The 21009-nt window shown below is 41.0% G+C and overlaps 1 protein-coding gene across 3 annotated transcripts; it reads left to right on the top strand.

The window, feature by feature from the left end:
- The first annotated feature begins 686 nt into the window (after positions 1 to 686).
- On the top strand, positions 687 to 16556 carry upf2 (UPF2 regulator of nonsense mediated mRNA decay). Of its 3 annotated transcripts, none has more exons than XM_060887416.1 (22): positions 687 to 789; positions 2548 to 2916; positions 2995 to 3774; positions 3859 to 4019; positions 4574 to 4765; positions 4849 to 5004; positions 5152 to 5255; positions 5506 to 5591; positions 6918 to 7026; positions 7143 to 7256; positions 7346 to 7462; positions 7616 to 7801; positions 7904 to 8107; positions 8769 to 9044; positions 9167 to 9350; positions 11586 to 11737; positions 12032 to 12133; positions 12236 to 12334; positions 12874 to 13041; positions 13284 to 13425; positions 13533 to 13653; positions 15689 to 16556. In XM_060887416.1, exons 2-22 carry the CDS (start codon positions 2549 to 2551, stop codon positions 15696 to 15698), a joined length of 3831 nt encoding a protein of 1276 aa, XP_060743399.1. In that variant the 5' UTR covers positions 687 to 789; position 2548; the 3' UTR covers positions 15699 to 16556. The 3 variants fall into 3 exon arrangements, with proteins under 3 accessions (XP_060743399.1, XP_060743401.1, XP_060743400.1); XM_060887417.1 differs by having other exon boundaries at positions 693 to 789; positions 2545 to 2916; XM_060887418.1 differs by lacking the exon at positions 15689 to 16556 and having other exon boundaries at positions 13533 to 13657.
- Positions 16557 to 21009: the final 4453 nt, after the last annotated feature.

Here is a 21009-nt window from a genome sequence, read left to right as displayed (position 1 = left end):
ACACAAAATAAATTAAGTTAAATTTAAAACCAGCCTCATGCAGCATCAATATAACAAATCAGGTAACGGTTCAAAAATAAACTAGAGACATATAAATCAGAATCCGGTTTATTTTCCATGTGTGTTCACACACACAAGGAATTTGGTTCCAGCTGTTTGTGACTCTCCAAAGTACAGACATAAATAACACTATACTATACATTTAGCTTGGGGTATACAAGACGAGACAAAACAGACTATACACGACAAGACGATACAGACGATGTAAGACAATATAGACAGTACGAGTATTAAATAAGAATACAGAATATATGACATCAGTAATGTACATAAAGTGTGAGAAGGGCATGGTAGTGCAAATAACAGTATTGTGCAATATTGTGTTTTTTGTACAATATACAGCAGCAGTAGTGTGTGTAACATATACTGATGATGTGATGACTGACAGTTCTGATAAGAATACACTAAGTTCTGATAATACAGTACTTATAGAAATGAAGCAGGGAATATAATTATGGTGAGTTGTTAATCAGGGTGATTCCCTGGGGAAAGAAAACCTTTGGGTTTCCATAAATGTAAATCATTTTAAGTGGTTACATTTTTTTGATACAGATATTTAAATAAACACACGTTTCCTTGCTGTTTACTGACACTGCTGTATGTTTTTTGTTCAGGCGCTGAAAAATGATCCACTTTGGGGTCCTAAACTAGCAACGGAAGCTAGCGGAAGCGATAGGAGTAAACCGTCTCATTAAAACTATTTCGTGGTTTTCTTCGATTATTTTGAAGGTAAGATTATTTTTTTGTGGACAATTCTTTCTGAAAATGCGTCATCATCATCATCCGATGTTGTTTTTGTGTGTGTGTGTGGCATTGACCTGTTTGTTGGTGTCTGTGTTGCTGGTGTTTTGATCAGTGTTTACATACAAACCTCTTCGAACGGCCTGAAATAAAACCGAACTAGTTAACGCTCAGAAACCAAATGGTGCCACTGACACTTAAATGTGAGCACTAGCTTTCATCAGCAGAAAAGATATTATCCGAATCAGAAGCAGAATCGTGTTAATGTGTGGATTATTGAGGAGAATATAGACGTGGGAAGTTTTTAGCACTCCTAAGTGTTAGCTAACACGCCCAGTGTTTACTAACTGAACGGCGGGGACTGTAAATGCTTAGCTTATTTGGTCATTAATGTTTATTTATCTGCTAACTTGTGAGCTTATTTGTGTGTATATAGGTTTAATTTATTCTAGTAAACGACACGGGGAAAGTGCAGCCCGCTAATACCGTCATATCTGCAACTGCTCTTTATTTTCCACAGTGATGTATAATTATTACGGCCATGTTGCGGTTGCAAACGAGATGCAGCTAGCTAGCTGAAGGGACTTTTATTCTGAAGGTGCAGTCGATTTTTATATATATATATATAATAATTAGGCAGATAATTATGCAGATAGATAGAACGTGAGTAAGAATGAAAACGGGTGGGTTTAGCAAAAGTTTAATAAGTCGATTGTGAAAACAGACTTCCGGTTCACGCTGCTTATTTATTTTACAGACTTCCGGTCCAAACGCGCCTCCTGTCAAACGTTTTATAAACACTTCTTGCTCCTTAATGCTGTAATTCCCGGTATACAACACAGAAAAGGTCTCAACGTGAAATTTAAACTCGTCAACTTGGCTATCAGTTCCTTTCTTCCTAATTGACGTCATATCAACATGGCCGCTCCCCCTGTGAGCAGTGTAAAGTCCTTCTTCTCTACTTTTACATGAGTTTATAGCAGTATTGGTGTTCGAGCAGTTAACATGCAGACACAGAGAACGCCATTAGTTATCACTCATATAATTAACGTCAGCCAGCTATTTTGTGCTTTGCAGTTCACTATATTCGAACTGAAGTCCAGGTTTTTATTTTTGTTTGTTTTTGTTTTTGTTTTGTTTTTCCCACTTTGCACGCTGAATGTCCTGAGGAGGAAAATGAACTTTTGTGCACATCATCACTAAGCATTAATTAAACTTAAAATAAAGAATCACAATTTTCCATCTTTCAACTCTGTTCTTTACATTTAATTTACACCCCGTCTCTCTCTCTCTCCCTCCCTCTCTCTCTCTCTCTCTCCCTCCGTGTCTTTGACTCTTAGCCAGGTTAGATTATTTTTGTTCATACATTTCTCTTGAACATTACTCGATCAAGCTTGTCTAAAGTTAAATGCACAATTTAGGCTGCGAACAATTTTCTTGTGCTCTGTTTTTGCTCTGGCTTTACAGCTGTCACATATCATTTCGATATGCAATATTGTTAGCTGTACATTACCATATTTATAGCTTATTTCACTAAAGACTCAGAAGAATCAGAATCAGAAGGAGCTTCATTGCCAAGTACGCACGCACATATAAGGAATACACAGAGACAACACACGGACGATAAGAATAAATAAGAAAAAAGTGTGGAGCGCTCAGTACGTTGTTTAGCACTATTAAGGTAGCTGGGTCCTTTTTTTATGTTTGTGACACAGTTAACAGTTAACATCTCTGATGTTTCAGCAGCATGCCGGCTGAACGCAAAAAATCAGTAAACGCAGAGGAGAAAGAGACGGGTCTGTTTGGTAACAAGGAGAGGGAGAAAGACGGAGACAGAAGACCGACATTCTCCCGGGACAAGGGCCGAGACGAGGGCAAAATGAGCGGAAAGAAAGAAGGCGGCAAATCTGCCGACGAGAAGAGGCGAAGGATCGAGGAAGAGAAGAGGCGGAAAGAAGAGAAGGAGCGGAAAAAGAGGGAGGAGGAGAAGCAGAAGGCTGAAGAGGAGCAGAAGAGGAAAGAAGAAGAGGAGCAAAAGCAGCAGGAGGAACAGGAAAAGAAGCTGCTGGAGGAGGAAGCTAAACGACAGAAAGAAGAGGAGGCGGCTCAGCTAAAGTAAGCTGAATTCTTCTTTTTGATTTATTTGTTAGGTGATTTGTGGTTAGGAGTTACATGATTTGTTATTCTCTTTAGGGAGAAAGAGGAAGCTCAGCAGCTGCACCAGGAGGCCTGGGAGAGACACCAAACCAGGAAGGAGCTCCGTGTGAGGAATCAGCATGCACAAGAGAGCCGTCCCGAAGAAGCCTTTTTCAGCCGCCTGGATTCCAGCCTGAAGAAGAACACAGCATTTGTTAAGAAGCTCCGTACACTCACAGAGCAACAGCGCAGTTCGCTCTCGCACGACTTCGACTCGCTCAACCTCAGCAAGTACATTGGCGAGGCAGTCAGCTCACTGGTGGAAGCAAAGCTGAAGATCTCAGACGTGGGCTGTGCCGTTCACCTGTGCTCGCTTTTCCACCAGCGCTACTCAGACTTTGCTCCACAGCTGCTAGCCACCTGGAAGAGGCACTTTGAGGCGCGCAAGGAGGAGAAAGCGCCGAACGTGAGCAAGCTGCGCACAGACCTGCGCTTCATAGCCGAACTCACTATAGTGGGATTGTTCACTGATAAGGAAGGCCTCTCGCTGATCTACGAGCAGCTGAAAAACATCATCGGGGTGGACCGTGAAACCCACACCCACATATCTGTGGTGATCAGCTTCTGCAAGCACTGCGGTGACGATATCGCCGGGTTGGTCCCTCGGCGCGTGAAGAGTGCAGCGGAGAAGTTCAGCCTGGCCTTTCCTCCCAGCGAGATCATCAACACCGAGAAGCAGCAACCATTCCAGAATTTGCTCAGAGAGTATTTCACTTCTCTCACCAAGCACCTGAAGAAAGACCACAGAGAGCTGCAGAACATCGAGAGACAAAACAGGTTATAAGCGCTGCTTGATTACTTCTCAGACAAAGCTGAGCTCCTGTGACTGTTCTCAAAAACATGTTCTCTCTCTTCTTTCAGGCGTATCCTTCACTCAAAAGGAGAGCTGAGCGAGGACAGGCATAAGCAGTATGAGGAGTTTGCAACATGCTACCAGAAACTGCTGGCTAACACTCAGTCTCTGGCTGATCTACTAGATGAGAACATGCCTGATCTACCTCAGGATAAAACGGTCCAGGAAGGTACACACAAAAAATACACACAAATTTGTTTACTCCTGCAGTTGGTTGCGAAAGTATTTACCCCCTCCACCCGCAAATTTGTGGCGTATAACCTTGAACTGGGACATGATTGTGTCATTGTAGTGGGGGGTGGGAAATGTTTTGTTTCACTACTGTGCCAAGAAATATTTTAATAATAATAACATTAATAATAATAATAATAAGCGATTGCTAAATCTTTTATCAGCTGAGGAGTTTACAGCCATCTCTAGGATCTCTAGGTTTATTCTTATTTATTTATTTTATTTTTTTAAATAATTAACTGATTAGTTTTATTTGACTTAATCGATGGGTTTGCGATGCTAAAGCTCTGCCGTGGCTCGCTTTGGATAATCGCTTTGGATTTAGCGTCCGTTAAATGCTGTAAACGGAATAAAATGAAGCAACCTTCATTTGCATTATGATGCACCTCAGTCCAGTACCACAATATAATTCAGATTTTCTCTTCGTAACTTCCTGATAGATCTGTCAGAGTTTGCTGTTGTGACACGGTGTGTTGTGTGTTTGCGTGGCAGAGCACGGCCCAGGGATCGACATCTTCACTCCAGGAAAACCCGGAGACTACGAGCTGGACGGAGGGATCTGGGAGGACGAGGACGCACGGAACTTTTACGAAAACCTGGTGGACCTGAAGGCCTTCGTACCTGCCATTCTGTTCAAAGACAACGAGAAGAGCAGCCAGAGCAAAGACAAGGACGACAGCAAAGGTGCGGTCAGTTTGTTATGTCTGATGCGGTCGGTTTGTTACGTCTGCAAATAAATTGTAACCGAGTCTGTGTTTCTTTCGCAGACGGTAAAGAAGGCCGCGAGGGGAAAGACGTGAGCTGCACGGAGGAGCTAGAACTGGAGATGGAGGCTCTGGATATCGCAGAGGACCCTCTGGAGCTCGAGCCTTCCGACGAGGCTGAGAACGAAGAACTGGCCAAGAAACTTCTCGATGAGCAAGGTGAGTAGCTACGTGATCCTAGTATCACAGTTTAATTAAAACTGCAGATGTTTTCAGGTATGTGATTAGAAATATGCATCTATAAAGAGTTACGCCGTGTAATTGTATCGGAGAATTAAGATCGCAAATAAATTTGTGCTTTTAAAGAACAAGAGGATGAAGAAGCCAGCACTGGATCTCATCTTAAACTCATCGTTGATGCTTTCATCCAGCAGCTTCCCAACTGTGTCAACAGAGACCTGATCGAAAAGGTAAACGCCGCTTTCCTCTCACACCTCAGCGAGACAAATGTATTTCGATCCCTTTGGGTGTTTAAGATCATACGTGCTTTATCGAGCGACTGCGCTTGTGTGTGAGACGCCTCAGCAATGCTGCAGAACCATATTTGTTGTATGCATAACTAAAGACCTTTCGTGCCAATATTTCATTTTATATATTTTTTGCAATTTTATTTTTTTTTTAATGTCCTAAAATCGTTTTTTTGGTTCTGATTTCTTCCAGGCTGCAATGGACTTCTGTATGAACATGAACACGAAGTCTAACCGCAGGAAGCTCGTCCGTGCACTTTTCACCGTTCCCAGACAGAGGTAGCCCTCGTATTCCAGTCTGCCTCACTTCTCATACCTGGTTCTTTTTATTCCGCTCCTGGTGCATTTTCTCACTTGGTCTCGGTTCGGTTCTTTTATACGTTTATGAACAAGGCAATTGAGCTCCGATTCGCTCCAAAACAAGTGAAAGAACACTGGTGATGTGAGAAAACAACATGACTCAATGGACCGACCATTTTTTTAACCATTACATATAATGGCTGTTTTCTAAAACATCCCAAAATTAAAAGATGCCCTGATGGAACCTTTATTCCTTCTTGAACCGACGATTTTATAACGAGTACAGCTAAAAAGAGAGACACAGTAAGCTTACAGAGTTGCTGACTATCGATCTTGATGGATTATAACGTTATAAAAGGACATTCTTCTCATGTGTGGCTTACCTTAACACATTTTTTGCTAAGGAGAAATCATTAACAGTTTGTTCCCATTTCAGAACAATCTACAGATCTACACCCTCAGTGAACACTAGATGGAGCTGTTGTGCCTTTCAACTTATTCAGTTACCGAACCATAAACTCTAGCAGGGTTTAACTCCAGCAGATTTATTAATCCCTGATCTCAGCATAGAGATACAAATAATTACGTACATAAATACCGTAACGCTTCGTATCGTGACCCTGTTTTGCTCGGGTACAACCTATGCACTATTTAATTGTATATATAAACATCTTGTGTTTGTGTGTTCGAAGCGTAGCTTCGTCTTAACTGGAACGTGTTTGTTTTTTTTTTTTTTTACTAACTGTAATGTATGCCATTTTCCAGTCGATAGCTAACGACAACAAACTTGCGTACAAAATGTGACGCCGCGAGCTTTAGCAGAACACAGTGACTTTTTTATATGTTGAAAATAAATGACTCTTATCTGATGTCTCGTAAACCGGAGAGTCGACAGCTATCTTTTTTTTTTTTTTTTTTTTTATCATTTTTATCCAATGTGAGTGCCTTGTAGACCCGCCCCTTTACCACTACGCAAGGGTCCAGCATTCAACACTGTATTTTTTTTCTTCTTCTGCTGAATAAGTGAATCATCTGGGTATTTGAAGTGCGTTTGGGGCCTTCTGTGCGAAAACGTGACTCGCATGTTTATACTATGAAACAGAGTGCAATAGTGTGTCAGTTATGCGATACGACGATGATGCGACGATAGCCACAAGAACCCAAAAGAAACAGGAATAATGGTCTATGATTTTTTTTTTTTATTTTACCCAAATAGAACTTACAAAACATGTTCTTGCATCTGTATCTACTTTAATCTGAGCTACAGATTATTATTGTGTTTTCAAAATCAATTTCCTGTCACAGGCTGGATCTGTTGCCGTTCTATTCCCGGCTGGTGGCTACTCTGCACCCGTGCATGTCTGATGTTGCCGAGGATCTCTGCTCCATGCTCAAAGGAGACTTCCGATTCCATGTGCGTACTAGATCTCGTACTCGTACACACAGCCCGTGTTACACGTCAACCCTGCTACAGCCATCCTTTTATTAATCCTGTAAGCAAAACCTTTTTTTTTTCCTTTTCTCTCACAGGTAAGAAAGAAGGACCAAATTAACATTGAGACCAAGAACAAGACGGTGAGGTTTATCGGCGAGTTGGCCAAGTTCAAAATGTTTTCCAAAACGGACACACTGCATTGTCTGAAGGTGAGAGCGCGTTTTTTTTTTTTTTTTTAATAAACACAAACCAACTCGCTGTATGTTCCGTAGCGATGTAACACACCTGTGATCTGCAGATGCTCCTGTCTGATTTCTCTCATCACCATATCGAAATGGCCTGCACTTTACTGGAGACGTGCGGACGTTTCCTGTTTAGGTCACCTGACTCTCACTTGCGCACCAGCGTCTTACTGGTCAGTACAAAGGCAGCAGTATTAAAATGTGTGTGTGTGTGAGAGTGAAATAAAGCGTCACAGCTCACAAACACCTCTTTTCTCCTTTATTATTCTTACTTCTTAGTCATATTGACACTGTAGTAATATATGTGCATGTTGGGTAAACTACAGGAGCAAATGATGCGGAAAAAGCAGGCGCAGCATCTGGATGCCCGCTACGTGACCATGGTGGAGAACGCCTACTACTACTGCAACCCACCACCCATGGAGAAAACCGTGCGCAAGAAGAGGCCTCCTCTGCAGGAGTATATCCGCAAGCTGCTCTACAAAGACCTGTCGAAGGTGACCACGGAGAAGGTGCGAGTCCTCGTCATCTGTCTCTCTCTCTCTCTCTCTCACACATACACTACGTTTCTTTCAATTCAAAATAAATCCCTTTGTTTATTTTTTTCTGTACAGGTTTTAAGGCAGATGCGCAAATTGCCCTGGCACGAGGCAGATTTGAAGAGCTACCTGATCTGCTGCATGGTAAACATCTGGAACGTGAAGTACAACAGTATCCACTGTGTGGCTAACCTCCTGGCTGGTCTCGTCGCGTATCAGGAAGATGTGGGTATTCACGTCGTGGATGGCGTGCTGGAGGACATACGCCTCGGCATGGAGGTGCGTGTTTTGTACACACATCTAAACGTTTGTTTGTGCTAGAGAACGTTTGCAAAGACACGAAAGAATCATACTTTCAGTGAAAAGCTATCAGCATCACATGACCTTTATATCTTTTTTCTTCCTGGCTTATGGTTTTTCCGGGTGTTTCTCATGTCTGCATGAGTTCAAGGTTTTGTGCCAGTGTTTTTGTTGAAAGTGCATCAAAAAAAAAAAGTCTTATAAGCTCATTCAACTTCTTATTCCAAGAATTCTATGCAGGTAAAAATTCCAGATTTAGACTGGAAATTGTTGTTCTAGCACAGCACCATTAATTTCCTGCATCCCATTGATTCATATATAACGAGAGATGTGTTGTTTATAGAAAAAACCTTTTTTTTTTTTTTTTTTTAATACATGTGGAAGACATCAGTTTAATTCATTGGTCAGTTCTTTTTTTTTTGTTTTGTTTTTTTATTTTAAATTAATTAATTAAATTTTTTTAAGAAACGTGTGTTACTCCTTACATAATATGTTTTACATGTTATTTATAAGACTTTTACTGTGGTATGAAAACTTACACTCACACAGCTGGCAAGACGTCATACTTTTATTATATTGTCTACAATTCTGTTTATAGTTGGCCCAGCCGGTCAGAACAGTGCGAACTTGTATTTTTCAGGTGAACCAGCCGAAGTTTAACCAGCGGCGTATTAGCTGCGCAAAGTTCCTCGGCGAGCTGTACAACTACCGCATGGTGGAGTCGGCCGTGATCTTCCGCACGCTTTTCTCTTTCATCTCGTTCGGCGTGAATCAGGACGGCTCGTCCAGTCCCCTGGATCCCCCCGAACACCTGTTCCGCATCCGCATGGTGTGCACGCTGCTCGACACCTGCGGCCAGTACTTCGATCGCGGTTCCAGCAAGAAGAAGCTGGACTGTTTCCTCATCTACTTCCAGGTTGTTTTTTCCTCCTTATTCTTATTGTGCATCGTGTGAATGTCTGTAAATGTGCTCAGTTTCTGGCCTGAATCTGCCTGGACTGGAAACTTATTAGCACTGTCATTATTCTGTGTGTGTAGAGGTATATCTGGTGGAAAAAGAGTTTGGATGTGTGGACTAAAGATCACCAGTTTCCCATCGATATCGACTACATGATCAGTGACACACTGGATTTACTGAGACCCAAAATGCACCTGTGCTGCTCTCTGGAGGAAGCTTGCCATCAGGTCGCTGAACTCGAGAGAGAAGTCCTCATCAAACTGGGTAAATTTGCTTCTATAGGTCTTTGTGTGCGTCTGTGTGCGTCTGTGTGCGTCTGTGTGCGTCTGTGTGCGTCTGTGTGCGTCTGTGTGCGTCTGTGTGCGTCTGTGTGCGTGTCCCACCAAAGAGACGGATCTAACCGTTTGGATCGAAATGACGATTGGATTGACGTCCTCAGACTTCAGTTCCCATCTACAGATAGGAAACGAAATGAAGCAATGATCTGTATTTGATTAAGCGATACTGCAAACCTCACTAGTTTAGAGTTGAATGGCTGAAATGACAAAACCTCTTACGTCGTCTGTGTTTATAGAGAAGACGTTCTCAAAAGAAAGAAAAGAACAACCGGAGGATTTCAATAGTTGTTCCAAGGCTAAGTTTAACTGGAATGTTTCTGACGAGCAGAAAAGTGTGTGTGTGTGTGTGTGTGTGAGAGAGACACATTGTTGTGCTTGTTATCCCAGTTCTGCGTTTCTGTCATCCCTGCTAAGCAGCATTCCTATACGTGTGTGTGTTTGTGAGACGCGAGAGGAAGTACTTTGACTCACTCATTTATAGCTGTTCATCATTATCAGAAAGAGAGAGAGAGCTATATATTAGCACCAGAATTCTTTTGTATGGTGTGTTCCGAAGGTGTTGACCTGGAATGCAGTCATACCTCTATCTGTGTGTGTGTGTGTGTGTGTGTGTGGTATTCTGAGTAAATGTCTTTCTAATAGTAGCAGAAATAGGAGTTGGCTCTCAACCTACCCTTATTCCTTCCTTGTTGTGACACAAAAGGGTTTGCATTTTTCCAGCATTGGATAAAAGAATTTGCACAAGCTTAAACCCGTGTAATGTGACTGTGGTGGGATCATTTAAGTCATTAGTAATTCAGTATCTCTGACGCGTGGAAGAGGCTAAATATATATGTGTGCTTTTTGTCTTGGCACCTTTACAGTTTGATCGTAGTCAGTTTATCTGAAATGATCTGTATTATTTCTGTTATAACGTATGGAACTTGAATGCGTGGTGATTTAGATGGCAGTCATATAAACCTTGTTATAAACATATAAAGTCATGTAATAAAACATTTTGTTCAGATATATCAAAGGATACGAAAATAATAATCACTTTATCTCCCACAAATACATCAACTGGAAAAATAGATTTTCTTTTTTTTCTTCTTTGGATTAAATTCAGTCTGATGTTACATTCGACTGCATCTTGTAACTCTTGTTCCCTTGATTAGGAAATCTTTCTCTCTCTGTCTGTCGGTCTGTCTGTCTCTCTCTCACTCTCTCTCTCGGTATGTAGAAATTCTCCCTCAGCTCGGAACTCGTACTCGTAAATGTTGGACAGTTCACAAGTTCAGCAAGTGACATCAAGTCAATATATGGCTGCTCAGGGCTAAGCAATTCTTACCTTGAAATGCTTTGCATTGTTTTTTTATTTGTTTTAGATCCATCAACATTCAGATACAGATAAAGCTGATAAAAAAGCTAGCACTGAGGTGTCCATCCTTTTCTCTCTCTCTCTCTCTCTCTCTCTCTCTCTCTCTCTCTCTCACAGAGGTTAAAATAGCCGTCACTCTGGGTTCTGACCTCATGTTATGGTGAAGTGTATACATACTTTCAGCCACTTGGTCTATTTAAAATGTTTTTGTCTAAATCCAGAATTGTAGGAAAATAAAACCGTCGTTTTCGGTACAAGTGCATAATTATTATTTTTTTTTTATTATTAGCATTCAAATTTAATTCTCGGAATGAAATGTTTATTAAAGTAAACATTCTAAAACGCTAATACAAGATAAGAGTTTAAGGGGTTTGTCATCGTCATCTGATGTAAAGTGTTTACACCTGCCCTACGGGTCGTGGGGCACAAACTCTGGTGTCTTTTTATGCCATCGACAGAATTCTGTTCTGCTTGTAGCGTGAATTAGGTCAGCGTGTGTTCCACTCATTGTTCAAAACCTAATCCTGTTTATACCTGTGAATGCTAATTCAGCCTGTGCTCAAGATTCCAGAAAGAAAAAACACTAGAACGTGCTCAGAAAAGCATGTGCCTGGTTTACCCCTGGATTAGTAAATTATTAGCTCTTTTGTTATCACTTTGAATAAAAGGGGAAATAAGACTGAAGCAGATAAGCTTGTGGAAGTGAAGCAGGATATCTGTGCGTACTCAAACGGGTCTGCAGAGACAACCAGCTGCTATTGTTCTCACACAAACATGACAAACACTGTGTGTGTGTGTGTGCAGGCTTTGCTACAGAGAAGGACGGAACCTGTTCCAGCAGCATGGGGGAAGGAGAGGCTCTCGACGAGGAGGATGAGGAAGACGAAGACGAACGTGGAGTCGAGAGAGAAGAGCAGTCCGGAAACGAGAGCGAAATGAATGAACCTGAGGAGGAGGTGAGTGCAGAAGGGCATGACACACCACTCCGTCGGAGGGAACAGGTTGTAGGAGATGTAGTGAGTTTTGGGCTCTGCTCCCACATGCACAGCGTTTAACTCCATAGTTGCTGGGACGCAGGAGAATTAGCTGTTTATTTTGTTTTGTTTACCTGTACAGTAAAAACTAGTTTTAAACAAAAAAATTTTGGTTGAGAAACAGATACTATCATATGATCTAGCAAAGACAAACAGGTTTCGGGTTTAAAGAACTCTTGTAAGATTTGATCATGATCTTGGCATGTGTGCATGCAGGAAGCCTCTGAGAATGAGGAAGAAGAGCGTGACGAGGAGGAAGAGAACACCGACTACCTGACGGATTCCAATAAAGAGAACGAGACGGACGAAGAAAACAATGTAAGTGATTCAGAGAACATGGGTTTAGTTGGACTAGCCAAACAGGAAGTGGTTGATAAGCAGTTTAATTGTAAAGTTTGCGTCGGAATTTGTTCTGTGTAGGAAGTGATGATCCGTGGTGGAGGTCTGAAACACGTGGCTTGTGCTGAGGATGACGACTTCATTCAGGCTCTGGATAAGATGATGTTGGAAAACCTACAGGTGCGTAAACATGTTAAAACATGCACACCTCAGACCATGGCAACCCAGCATCCTCCTGGAATGTCCTAGAACTGTCTGGGTTAGCATAGCAACCACATAACAACATCCTAGTGGCAATCTGAAATATCATGACCATTACCTACCTGCAACTGAACAGCCAACAGGAATATCATAGCAACCACCTAGCAACACTCTAGCAACCCAATTGGGTTAATCTAACAACTATGCAGGGATATTGCAGCAACATCCTAGCAACACCATTAGCAACCTCCTAGCAACCATTTGGTGTAGCATAGCAATCATCAAGCAACCGTCCAGAAACCACCTGTAATATCCTAGCAACCATCTAGTAACCCACCTTTTCGTTTTTCAACTGTGTGTGTGTGCGCAACCAATGGAGTTAACCTAGCAACCACCTAGCAACATCCTAACAACTGCCTGGAATATCATAGCAACCACCTGGAATATCATAGCAACTATCTAGTAACCCATCTTTTCATTTTTCAACTTATTTGTGGTGTGTGTGTGTGTGTGAGCAGCAGCGCAGTGGCGAGGCAGTGAAAGTGCATCAGCTTGATGTTGCTATCCCGCTGCACCTGAAGAGTCAGTTAAAGAAAGGCTCCACCCCTGCATGCACAGGAGAGGCAGATTCTGACATCGACACCATGCAGTTTGTTATGCTGACCAGGAAAGGCAACAAACAGCAGGTCTGTGTGAAAGTGTGTGTTGGACATGGAATGAATATTTTGGGCTGAAACAGTAGGGTGTGTTCAGGAAGCGGCTTGTGGAAAATCAGTTATAGCATACAAACACAGACACAGTTAAATCCCCTACACTGTTTAAATGTGCCAAATAAATGAAAGTATGGTCAATAAACTTGCTCTTTACAACATTCTTATAAAGTTCAGTGTGCTCCGCAAAACCTGATTCATAAACCGTTTTCTTACAGTTTAAGATCCTGAACGTTCCGCTGTCATCACATCTGGCCGCCAATCACTTCAACCAGCAGCAGGCCGAGCAGGAGGAGCGCATGCGTATGAAGAAACTCACTCTGGACATCAATGAACGACAGGAGCAGGAAGACTACCAGGGTGAGAGAAGGAAAACAGTTCAGTTTAGGATCTTAATTAGTGTTTGTGTGGTTTTGTTGACTGGTTGGCTGGTTTTTTTTTTGTTTTTTTTTTCCTTTTGCACACAGAGATGATGCAGTCACTGGCTCAGAGACCTGCCCCTGCTAACACCAACCGAGAGCGAAGGCCACGCTACCAGCACCCTAAAGGAGCACCAAATGCAGACCTGATATTCAAGACTGGAGGAAGGTAAAATATCCAGAGAACTAAAGAGGTTTTGCTCCTTTCACTGTTTATTTCCAGAAATGTCGTGGCTTAATAATTAGAGAGTCTGACTCCTAACCCTAAGGTTGTGGGTTTGAGTCTCGGGCCAGCAATACCACGACTGAGGTGCCTTTGAGCAAGGCACCGAACCCCCCCCAACTGCTCCCCAAGTGCCGCAGCATAAATGGCTGCCCACTGCTCCGGGTGTGTGTTCACGGTGTGTGTGTGTTCACTGCTGTGTGTGTGCACTTTGGATGGGTTAAATGCAGAGAACGAATTCTGAGTATGGGTCACCGTACTTAGCCGTATGTCACGTCACGTCAAATACTAATTTATTTAAAATGTAAAATATAGAATAGAATTTTTTTATTGTATTGCCAGGTATATGTTTCTTTCTAGAAATAAATACTACATTTATATAAATACTTATAAATATTTTAAATAAATACTATAAATATTTTTTTAATTAAAATGTAAAAAGGAAAGATCCTGTGAATTAAAAAAAAAGTTTAAAAAATATATAAATCAAAAAAGAGTTAATCTGGCTTCTCTGCTTGACCTTTTCTCAGTCTATATAAGTCTGTGCTAATAGTTTGGGCAACACAATTTGGTTTTTTTGGAATAGACAATTCCTGGTTGCTGTTTCTGTGAGCAGAAAGAAGGTACCGTAGGGCAAACCAGAGACGTAAACCAGGGGCTGAGGAGAGGTGGTGGTGACAGAGCAGCAGGGAAGACAGTCACTTCAGAGCAGATCAGTGATCCACTTCAAACAGCACACAATAAAGCTGCTTGTCGTTTTCTAGCACACATCAATCTGCTCTGGTTATTCAACACTGACTGAGAAACAGCGCTCTGCTGCTCACAAACACGTTTCTGACTTTCTATTAAAGGTGACTGAGTAAGACAGGGAACTGATTTCTTACCCAAATTAGCAAAACGATGTTTAATCGTTATATCAGATTTGCTCAAATGTTTGAAATTGTGTCTTTAAAGAAAGCTCAGAAACATTCACACGCTTTCGAAATGTGTACGTAAACTGTGTACGTAAACGTATAATGACAGGATGATTTTTAATGGGATATTTCTTTTCATAACAGCGGAGAACATTTTGTTACAAAGGCATTGTGCAGCCTGATGTTTGTAAATGAAAGCATATAAACTCCTGACTGACCATCAAACCCATATGTGCTTCTTTCCCAGACTTTTACTACTACTACTAGTTTGAAGCACACAGTCGTATTAAACATTTATGTATGCTGTAGCTTTACAATTTCCCTTCAATGGAACTAAGAGACTCGAATCCTGTTCCAGCATGACAATGCCGCTGTGCACAAAGCACAGAGCTCCATGAAGACATGGTGTAGAAGTTCATTTTGGAGTAGAAGAACTTGAGTGTCTTGCACAGAGCCCTGACTCTAACTCAACACCATTGAACACCTTTGGAATGAGCTGGATCCCCAGACCTCCTTACTCTTTTAACATCAGTGTCTGATCTCACTAATGCACTTGTTCATGAATGATCACTAATCCACCCGCAGCCACGTGCCAAAATCTAGTGGAAGGAGAAAAGTGGAGGGTATTATATCAGGAAAGGGAAATAAATCAGAACTCATTTAACAGAGACTTAAGTGCATAAGACAGAAAAGTTCACAATATGGAAAATATCATTGTTTTATTGTATTTTTCGACATCCATCTTAATAATTTGGCTTGTCTCAGAGTAAAGGCTGCTCACGTCACACCTAACGTGATGTGACTCCTGCTCTGTACTGCGACTGTGGCTCATGCCGAATGGAACAGGCATGCGTCACTTCATAAGTGTAGGGTCTGTTGTCCAGCTGAACCGAATTTACTCTAGACATGTCTTTTTCATATTAGGCTACCTGATGGGTGGAACAAATTACCTCGCAGCCAGATTCTGCCCACGGGCCACCAATTAAATTGTCTAGTTGTAGAGAAGCACACGTACTCACATTGCCTAAGGATTATCACATATGATAACATGCTGTTCTGCCTCCTAGGAGACGCTGAGCGAGCGAGCGATCACACGAAGAAGAGAGAAACAAAGGGAGAGCGTGGTGCACTGCTCCCTCACTGATGGGAAACCGTACCCGCTACAGACTCCAACTTACACCAACCTGAGAGGAGAGCAAGGCGACAAAGACGAGCCCCATCAGCTCTACGGCTGCGGAGTTCAACGACCAGTACGGTTCACACACAGAAGAACAAGATATGGACACACACATATACACACACACAAACGGATATCTCCAGTTATAGACAGAGTCCATGTGATGGACAGACAGGCTCCAGAGCGCAGACTGTACATGTGTGAAGGCTTGCAGTGGGTCAATATTTGGTGTGTGTGTTGAATTGTTTCGGCAGCTGCATCACACTGCAACAAGGAGAACGTGGTGACCAACTTGCACAGGGTTAGAGAACTCAAAAAGGAAACAGGGCCCGGGTAAAAACAAATCAAAATAAAAGGAGCAAAATGGGCAGCTGAAGACACGAAGGTGTGAGAGTACTGTAGAACACGCTGCTTCCCTCAGCAGGAGCAGAGGAGTTGGACAAGCAGGGAAAACTGTTGTGCTGTTTATTTTTCATGGGCAAGCTTTCTAATTTGTAAATCATTCGCACTCCTGGATCTGTTTCTTTCTGTCTTTCTTTCATTCTTTTGTGCTTTTTATCAAGTTTTGAACAAATGATCCCTCTTTCCTGACATCCCACATTCACCCGACTCTAGTGGCAAGTGATTTTTCTCTCTGTTATGCAGCTTGTATTAAAATAGATATGTGTTCTTAGAGATGGCAAAAAGCCTCAGCATATGCTTTATCACTGAATATTAATAACATGAAATAAAAAGTGAATTATTTGCTGTGATCACAATGTCTCCTGTCCTGTTTCTTTTCACTGTTTTTGACTGACTTCTGGTATGCTGAAACTTCTAGCAGGTTGCAGTAGATCAAGATTAAGATGCTTTTGTGGTGGTGTTTCTTTTTTTCTTTAATTTGTCACTCATCTGTGTATAGATTCTGATCCAAACTCTATTACAGGGTGTGCTTACACTGGGCATACACAAGTAACACATGACAAAAGATAAAAATGATTAGGAAGGTAAAAAAGTCGTTGTGGTCACACAAACTAACTACTGGACAAAAGTTCAGTAGATCTTTCTGGACTGAAAGTGGTGCTTGTATGCAAAGCAGCTGGGTCATGAAGCCACATTGATGGTACGTGTCTGACACACCAGCACATGGAATGAGCCCCGTTCTGCTGCATTCCTTTCTGATTGTTAAATAGATTGCATACACAAATGGAAACCATTCAGTAAACCATGATTGCTCTTTGAACTCAATTAGCAATAGTGTCTTCTGATTTTTTTTTTTGTTTTGTTTTGTTTTGTTCTAATTGTCCTGCCCAGCTGGGAGAGCCTGGCCAAGCCCAATGAAACCAACACGTTTCCTAAAATAACTGGAGAATATAGGAAATATCAGATGGGGAAGTCAACAATGTACCTATAATTTTTTTTTAGCCTATGATTAATTAGCAAAGCATTTCTATCACATAACTACAGAAAATAATAAACACTTTATGGCCAAAAATAAGTGGTTCTTCTCCAAACTGTTACACAAAGTTGGAAGCAGTATTGTATAGAATGCTTTTGTATGCTGTAGCTTTCGTTGAACTAATAGGCTCAAACCCTGTTCCTGCATGACGATACCCCTGTGCACAAAGCATAGAGCTCCATTAAGACATGGTGTATAAAGACTGGAGTGGAAAGACTGACCTTATCCCTATTCAAAACCTTTGGGATGAACTGGATCACAAACTCTTACAACATCAGTATCTGATCTCACTAATATTCTTGTAGCTGAATGATTGAGAAATGAGGGAAAGAGGGAATAAATCTGGAACGGGATGTTCAACAAGCACATATGGGATCGGTCGTACAGTATTTACTGAAGAGGTTTCTTCACGAAGAAGCTGATATGTGCTACAGAGTGTACATAGTGTACAAAGTTCTTTGGCTAAAATATCTTAAGTAGTAAGACTGGTTAATACGTACAACTCCAGGCCTAGAGACTGAACACAGTGCACAGTTTAAAGTTTCCATTACTATCAACACATCTGATTCATAGATCAGGTGATAATTAGTTGGACCATTGATGAACGTACAACTTTTGGTTATTTACAGTTTACTCCAGATTTCCAAAAAATTGTTCCAAAGTTAAAATTGAAAAGGAATACAAAGTGAAACTGATGAATGTTACTACTGCTACCTGAAATAGTATAGAGGTTTATTAATTAAGTGATATAACAAACATTAATACTCCGTCCAGGGTGTATCCTGCCTTGATGCCCAATGACGCCTGAGATAGGCACGGGCTCCCTGTGACCCGAGAACAGTTCGGATAAGCGGTAGAAAATGAATGAACAAACATTAATATTCCCCCTCTTAAACTTCCACATTTTCTGTTTTTTCTTATGACCTGGAACTTAAAAGGACTTAAGTAGGATTATGTCATAATTCTACACAAAATAAACCATTCTACTGAAGTGTGTACATGGTTGTTTGTGTGTGTGAGAGGGGGTTGAGTGGGGGTGCAATGGAACGCTTTTTGTTCACTAAAGGTAAGGCTGGAATTTAGTCAGAGAAGCAGTCAAAAGGTCAAGAGGAACTCTAAAGGAGCTTGGAGAGATCCAAATTTCAGATGTTCTCAACTTGAAATCCCATATAGAGTTTACCAAAAGAGCTGTTGGAGACGTGTTGGTTCTTTGGCAGGAAATACAACACTGATAATCAACCTGAGAACACCGTGAAACCCCACAATGAAACATGGTGGTGATTGCATCATGGTGAGAGTTAATTTTGGCCTCTGATTTGCTTTTTGATTTGACTTTTTTTTTTGTTGTTGTTTGATTAAGCCCCAATTTACCTGGTTATTCATGCTTCACAGAATGTTCAGGGATTGCTCGATACCTTTTCCTTGATTGTTTTAATTGCTCTCCATGACGATATTTGTTTAGGAATGTTCTGAACTATTCCAAGAACAGGTCTATTACTGAGTTCACATTTAATGGCACACAGGTCAACTCCATTTAACTAATTATATGATGCCTGATGGCAACTGGTTACACCAGAACTAAATAAGAAGCTTTAAAATAATGGGTGAATACATATATAGTCTCAGCTTTTACAGTTCTAATTTTCATCTAACATAAGTTGATTTCTACCTCCACTTTACTTTTTACGGGTTCTTTTGGCTAGATGTGTGACATATAATCAATATATAATCAACATATTACACAAGCCACTGTATGTATAGTATAGAAAGGCTCTAATGGGAACAGCAGTGACACTGAAATGGCATAACTGTATCAGAGTTTCAGTAGCAGTTTAGACAGTATGATAAACAAAGTCAAGTTGAAGAAAATGAACACAATGTCATTTTGAACTGTATGCCTACAGGGTGTACCTAAAATGTAGGTGTGTCTAATACATTTTTCATTAATTGTAGGCATGTGAATGCCTCAATAACAATTCTACAGTACATCTGTTGAATTTGTGCTACACAAATATCTGTTGTGCTAAGAATGACACCCTCAGCCCCAAATCATGTCTGATCAGAGGTGGGATCAAATCAAATGAGAGAACTTTAAAATGCCTTTCTTTAGGTACATTTTGGGGCAGAATCAATGGGGCAGGGGATTAAGGATGTGGGAGCATGGGTTTCAGGTAGAGATTATCACGGAAGATAAGAATCCATCATTTGGCCTCTGTTTTCTCCTCCAAATTCTTAACGTTATACGCTGTTCTTGGCTCTGTTCCTAACCTGCCATGTAGCAAAACCAAGCGTTAGTTGAGAACAGCAAAAATCAGTCACTGGACCAAGGACATTTGGAATAATTTCCCTCCTTCAAATTGGGCTGAATTTATAACCAGATTATACCCCATTGGTGTGTTATAAGAGGATGTTGTTGTACAGTAATGGCCAATCAGGATCAGAATTTCTACGAGGCCTGTGCATCTGGCTTCTAACATACAGTTACACTACATGGAATGTATAAGTTTGTAGTTATACTCTATATGGCCAAAAGTACAGTATGTGGTACAGTATGTGGACATGTGACCTTCACACTTATAGTACAGTATGTCCTTGTTGAGCAACTATTCCAAATCCATGGGCATTAATATGTAGTTCCTCTCCTTTTTGTTATAATAAGCTCCACTCTTCTCTTCTGGTAAGGTTTTCCACTAGATGTTGGATCGTGTCTGTGTGGATTAGTGATCATTCATCTACAAGTGCATTAGTGAGATCAGATGTAAGAGTGAGGAGGTCTGGTGTTCATTCCATTTCATACCAAAGGTGTTTTGTGGGGTTGAGTCAGAGTCAGGGCTCTGTGCAGTACACTCAAGTTCTTTAACTTAAACCTTAACCACGTCTGGAGTCAATCCCAGGGGACACTGGGCACAAGGTAGGCATCACCCTGGACAGTCTGGGCCTCTTCTAATAGGGCAAGCTGCAAACATATTCCTATAACCACTCCTCATGGTTAGCTTTTTGTTCGTTTCAGTTAGTTAGCTAGCTTTTAGCAAACAAAAGACCAACATGGAGGTGTCCAGATTTTCCTCCTACTTTGTAGCTCAACTGCACAGAGTTTAATATTTTAACTCTATTTTAAGTTTGACCATGACAATATCTGCCTCTTCTATAACCTTTCTGTTTGTTTATCCAGATGGACATGAGGGGACATGAATGTTTACTGGACTTCCCTTTTAATCACAATTTTAGCTTCCTGCCGTAACAGACCTGACACAGCTAATAAAGGGCATGATGATCAACTGATGAGGAAGATCATATAGTCTGTTATATCAAGCCTTGTGGTTGTGAATAACTCATAAATGTAAATGCTTTTATTCTAAATATTACAGACAGTCTCAAATCAATTTCATAATGCATCATATTGCATAAAATGTCATCATTTTATAAGAACTAAGGCACTTAACTTGTTTGTTATATACAGTACTTCATTTATTTCCAGGCCATTTCTTGTGCAGTTAGTTTTGACATTCCTTTTTTTTTTCCAAGCCTAAATGCTTTCTCTGTTTCTTTCCTCGTTAGGAATTCCAGTTAGGAATTTTTCATCAGATTCTGTTTGCTAATACTTCTTGAAAAGTATAATCTGCTAAAGGGAGCTGAAAGGAAACAGTGCTCATACATCTACTGTATCCTTAAAGCATGATGTTTTAATTAAATGATTAAAATATATATTTACAGCTTTATTAATTCATTACTCAGTTAAGAACACGGCACAGATTCTAAAGGCATAAGCACAA

This window comes from Tachysurus vachellii, chromosome 14 (genome assembly GCF_030014155.1).
Source record: "Tachysurus vachellii isolate PV-2020 chromosome 14, HZAU_Pvac_v1, whole genome shotgun sequence".
Lineage (NCBI taxonomy): Eukaryota > Metazoa > Chordata > Actinopteri > Siluriformes > Bagridae > Tachysurus > Tachysurus vachellii.
The sequence above is the reverse complement of the archived record's forward strand: the minus strand, read 5'-3'. Positions and strand labels throughout refer to the sequence as shown.

Excerpts from the sequence above, each read along its gene's own strand:
- upf2 (XM_060887416.1), top strand. The coding sequence starts at position 2,549 with ATGCCGGCTGAACGCAAAAAATCAGTAAACGCAGAGGAGAAAGAGACG. Across the intron at positions 5,005-5,151 it reads GAAACTTCTCGATGAGCAAG|AACAAGAGGATGAAGAAGCC; the intron begins GTGAGTAGCTAC and ends GTGCTTTTAAAG. Across the intron at positions 13,426-13,532 it reads GGAGCAGGAAGACTACCAGG|AGATGATGCAGTCACTGGCT; the intron begins GTGAGAGAAGGA and ends TTTTGCACACAG.